Source organism: Giraffa tippelskirchi, chromosome 11 (genome assembly GCF_054371585.1).
Source record: "Giraffa tippelskirchi isolate mGirTip1 chromosome 11, T2T-mGirTip1v1.2.pri, whole genome shotgun sequence".
NCBI lineage: Eukaryota > Metazoa > Chordata > Mammalia > Artiodactyla > Giraffidae > Giraffa > Giraffa tippelskirchi.
The window spans coordinates 14321690-14326670 of record NC_137285.1 but is presented as its reverse complement, the minus strand read 5'-3'; the positions used below and the strand labels follow the sequence as shown (position 1 = coordinate 14326670).

General features: G+C 42.3%; 1 protein-coding gene across 1 annotated transcript; it reads right to left on the bottom strand.

The window, feature by feature from the left end:
• Positions 1 to 782: 782 nt before the first annotated feature.
• On the bottom strand, positions 783 to 1343 carry LOC145526729 (large ribosomal subunit protein eL21). The gene has a single exon (XM_081543094.1). It carries the CDS (start codon positions 1300 to 1302, stop codon positions 820 to 822), a length of 483 nt encoding a protein of 160 aa, XP_081399220.1. The 5' UTR covers positions 1303 to 1343; the 3' UTR covers positions 783 to 819.
• Positions 1344 to 4981: the final 3638 nt, after the last annotated feature.

Below are 4981 nucleotides of genomic sequence, written 5' to 3'. Positions count from 1 at the left end.
AGCCTACTCTACAGAGTGAAATAAGTCAGAAAGAGAAACACAAATGCTGTATATTAACGCATATATATGGAATTCAGAAAGACGGTAACAATGATCCTATATGCAGGGCAGCAAAAGAGACACAGATGTAAAGAACAGACTTTTGGACTCTGCGGAAGGTGAGGGTGGGATGATTTGAGAGAATAGCGTTGAAATGCGTATATTACCATATGTGAAACAGATGACCAGTGCAAGTTTGATGCGTGAAGCAGGGCACCCAAAGCCAGTGCTCTTGGACAACCCAGAGGGATGGGGGGCAGGGGCGTTCAGGATGGGGGGACACATGTGCACCTGTGGCTGATTCATTTGATGTATGGCAAAAAAAAATAAAAAATTGTAAAGTAATCATCCTATAACTAAAATAATAATTTGAAAAATATGGGACCTTCCCTGGAAGTCTAGTGATAAAGACTCCATGCTTCCACTTCAGGGGGTGGGGGTTTGATCCCAGATCTGGGAACTAGATCTCACAAACCACAGCTAAGAGTATGCATCCTGCATGCTGCAAAAAAGTCCTCAGCACAGCCAATAAATAAATATATATATATATATATTTTTTAAAAACTGTGGGGATAAGGAAAGGAAAAGTTTAAGAACGATAGATAAAAGGTTTTTAGACTTGGAATCATGATTGTATGAGGGTTTTTGTTGCTGTTGATTTTTTTTTAACTGTGCTAATATATATATATATATATATATAACATAAAACTTAACATCTTAACCACTTTTTTTTTTTTAAGAGAAACATTTATACAGTCCAGGTCTTTATTTTTACACCCATCAGGCCATGAATTCATAGGGAATGGGCTCCAACAGTTCGGGTTCCTTTCCATTGGTTCTCACGAAGTGTGCTTCTCTGGGTGGAGCAGGCTGGCGCTTCAGCTGAACCCAAGTCCCTTTCTCTTTGGCTTCCTTCTTTTTCTGATCATTTTCCTTCACACGTTTCAGGAAACTATCTCGGCTCTTAGAGTGCTTAATATGCTCGATACGTACATTAATTCTCTTGGCAAGAATCTTGCCCTTTACTTGTTTATTTACAATGATGCCAACAGCATGCTGGGTAACATTGTAGACTCTCCCAGTTTTGCCATGGTAACATTTGTGGGGCATTCCTTTTTGAACAGTACCCATTCCCTTGATATCTACAATATCACCCTTCTTGTAGATTCTCATGTATGTGGCCAAAGGAACAACTCCATGTTTTCTAAAAGGCCTAGAGAACATGTAGCGGGTGCCCCTCCTCTTTCCCTTTGTGTTGGTCATTTTGGTGAATTACTGGAAGATGGCGGTTCCGGCCGAAAAGCACATCTTAACCACTTTTGTTTTTGGCTGTGCCACACTGCGTGTGGGACTTTAGTTCCCCAACCAGGGATCAAACCCAGGCCCCAGCCATGAGAGCCCTGAATCCTAACCACTGGACCATCAGGGAATTCCCACCCCCCCATCTTCATCATTTTTAAGTGTACAATTTAGTTGCATTAAGTACATTCACATTGTAGTAACCATACCACCATCCCTCTTCAGAACTTTTTCATTAACCCCAAGTGAAACTCTAAACCCATTAAGCACTAAATACCCACCTCCTGCCCCCAGCCCCTCACAACCACCATTCTGTCTGTCTTTATGGGTTTGACTTCTCTAGAAACCTCACAGAAATGGAGTCATACAATACTTGTCCTTTTGTGTCTGGCTTATTTCACTTAGCATGTTTTCAAGATTCATTCACATTGTAGAGTGTGTCAGAATTTCCTTCCTTTTCAAGGCTGTATACTATTCTCTTGTATGGCTAGACCTCATTTTGTTTACCTATTCAACCATCTGTAATATGGTTATCTTCTGACCGAAGTGTCAGAACTTTCATTTCAACAAAGGTGAAAGATCTAACATGGTTATTGTAAGGTTTCTCAAGAAGTCAATCTGAGATGGAGATTAGCATATAGTGATTTGTTAGGGACACCCTTGGGGTCCAAAATCACTGCGGATGGTGACTACAGCCATGAAACTAAAAGATGCTTGCTCCTTGGAAGAATAGCTATGACAAACCTAGACAGTGTTTTAAAAAAACCAGAGACATCACTTTGCCGACAAAGGTCCTTACAGTCAAAGCATGGTTTTTCCAGTAGTCATGTATGGATGTGAGAATTGGACCCTAAAGGACCCTAAAGAAGGATGAGCACTTAGAATTGACACTTTTGAACTCTGGTGCCAGAGAAGACTCTTGAGAGTCCCTTGGATAGTAAAGAGATCAAACCAGTCCATCCTAAAGGAAATCAATCCTGAATATTCATTGAAAGGACTGATGCTGAAGCTGAAGCACCAATACTTTGGCCACCTGATGCGAACAGCTGACACATGGGAAAAGACCCTGATGCTGGGGAAAACTGAGGGCAAGAGGAGAAGGGGGTGACAGAAGATGAGATGGTTGGATGACATCACTGATTCAATGGACATGAATTTGAGCAGACTCAGGGAGAAAGTGATGGACAGAGAAGCCTGGCAGGCTGCAGGTCATGGGGTCACATAGAGTTGAACACGACTTAGCGACTGAAAAACAACAAGGGTCACCCCTGGGATCACTACCTAGGGTAGGGAGGAGAAAGAAGCAGGACTGGGCACAGGGAGATGCTGAGCTTTGATGTGTCCCCCATGATAGGTAGTTCTGTGCCTTAGTTGTTTTCCCTCTGTGTATGTCTGTGTCCAAATTTCCCTCTCTTATGAGGATATCAGTCATTAGACTAGGACATACCCTAATCCTGTATGACCTCATCTTAACTTGCTTATGTATGTAAAGACTCTACTCTCAAGTAAGGCTATATGCACAGCTTCCAGACAAACTTTGGAGGACACTATTCAATCCAGTACACATGTGAGTACACATATCTGGAGCTGTGGCAACCATCCTGTAGCCATGAGACAATACGCCTGAGGACAAAACCAAAATACTAAGAACTCTGGAGTAGAAGTAAAGGCATAGCCTGATTCTTAATGAGATAGTTGCACCACAAACCAAATCTTGGGCTTATCTTCCTCCAAATGAGTGGTTGACATACTTTTTCTGTAAAGGGCAAGATAGTAATATTTCACCCTTCGCAGAGCATACAGTTTCTGTTGCAACTATTCAGCTCTATTGTTGCAGCAGAAAGAATCACAGAAATAATACATAAATGAATGAGCAATGCTGCATTCCAATAAAATTTTTATAAAAACAGGCAGCAGACCGATTGGCTCACATACCATAGTTTGCCAATCCCTGCTCTAGACTGGTTGTCAAGTAAATAATAAAAACCCTTATGATTTAAGTCTCTAACAAATGCATGCTGCTGCTGCTGCTACTGCTGTTTAGTCACTTCAGTCATGTTCGACTCTGTGCAACCCTATGGACTGCAGCCTGCCAGGCTCCTCCGTCCATGGGATTCTCTAGGCAAGAGTACTGGAGTGGGTTGCCATGCCCTCCTCCAGGGGATCTTCCCGACCCTGCGATCGAACCCGGGTCTCCTGCCTTGAGCCACCAGGAAAGCCCCTACTAAGTGCATATCCACTGTAGATCTAGAACAAGGCTTCTCGCACTTGGCACTATGACACTTGGGGTCAGATAACTCTTTGCTGCCTGTGCGCTGTAGAATGTTTAGCAGCATCCCAAGCTTCTACCCATGAGATGCCAGGAGCACCCTTCAGTTTTCACAAGAAACCATCTCCAGACTTTGCCAAATGTCTCCTGGAGAGCAAAATTGTCCTTAGTTGAGAACCATTGATCTAAGAGTAAATAGCTAGAAACGGAATCACCAGATCATAGGGTATATGAATTTCCGATTTTTCCAGGTCTGCCAAAGTGTTCTCTAGTATTTATCCTCATTTACCCTTTCATCAGTAGAATTTCAAGTCTAGCGATTCACGCGTTTAAGCTCAGTTGCCTCCAATAAACTGATTATTGCCTGAGCAAGGGACAATACGTCTGAATTTTCACAGCAGGAGTGCAAGTTTAATCAACCCTATCTCTTGTGACTCCAGTAATCAAGGCATTAGGTTTTATTTAAGTGAGCTTTACCCTTTACACTTACAGTATTGATGAGACTATAATTATGCGCCGGTTAAGCTTTCCTCTCCTGCTGTGGACATTCGTCTGCTGTTCTCTCTTCACTTAAAACAGAAACATCCTTAAGGGAGAAGTAGCAAATGAATACTTAGGAAGTCTCTGGAGGAGGTACCCCATCATTCCTGGTATCAGGGGGTTAAACAGGATAAATGTGAGAGATGAGTGCTGTCTTGTTCCGGGTCTATTGAATGCAGGGGACTTTCCTAGGAATAACTGTGATGTCATTGAATACTGGACTCACTGAAATATGAATCCTCTTGTTTTCCCAGTGGGTTTGGGTCGGGGTCCCTGTTCTTGTTTCTTAAGTGAATACTTAATAATCCTGATACATCAACAAGGATCATAACAAATATTTATTGAGTGCCAAGCACTTAGCTAAACATGTGATACAGTCTTCCTTTTAATCCTCACAACAATCCAATGAGGTAGGTGCTTTGATTATGATTTCCATTTTACAGATGGGAAAGTGGAGGCTCAGAGAGATGAAAAATATGCCCAAGGAAGGGCCCTAGATTTCATGGTAGCGCTAGGGTTCAAACCTAGGTTTCTCTGGCACAGGGTGTCAAACCACTGTGGGATAACTCTGATTTTGATTCAAGAACTCTGTTGTTCATCAGGCTGACTCCTGGCATCAAATATGCCCCTGGCACTAATATATGGCTTCAGAAAACACAGCTGTTTGGAGGCAGCAACAGCTGTTCATTCATTTACCACTTCACCAAGCCACAAGAATTAAGACACCATAAGGTAAGGCTCAGTTGGTCTCAAACACCAGGATAGGTAATTATTTTTTTAATTAAAGAAGAGAAATACCACCACCACTCTCCTCCTCATACACACACACTCCCT

Excerpts from the sequence above, each read along its gene's own strand:
- LOC145526729 (XM_081543094.1), bottom strand. The coding sequence starts at position 1,302 with ATGACCAACACAAAGGGAAAGAGGAGGGGCACCCGCTACATGTTCTCT.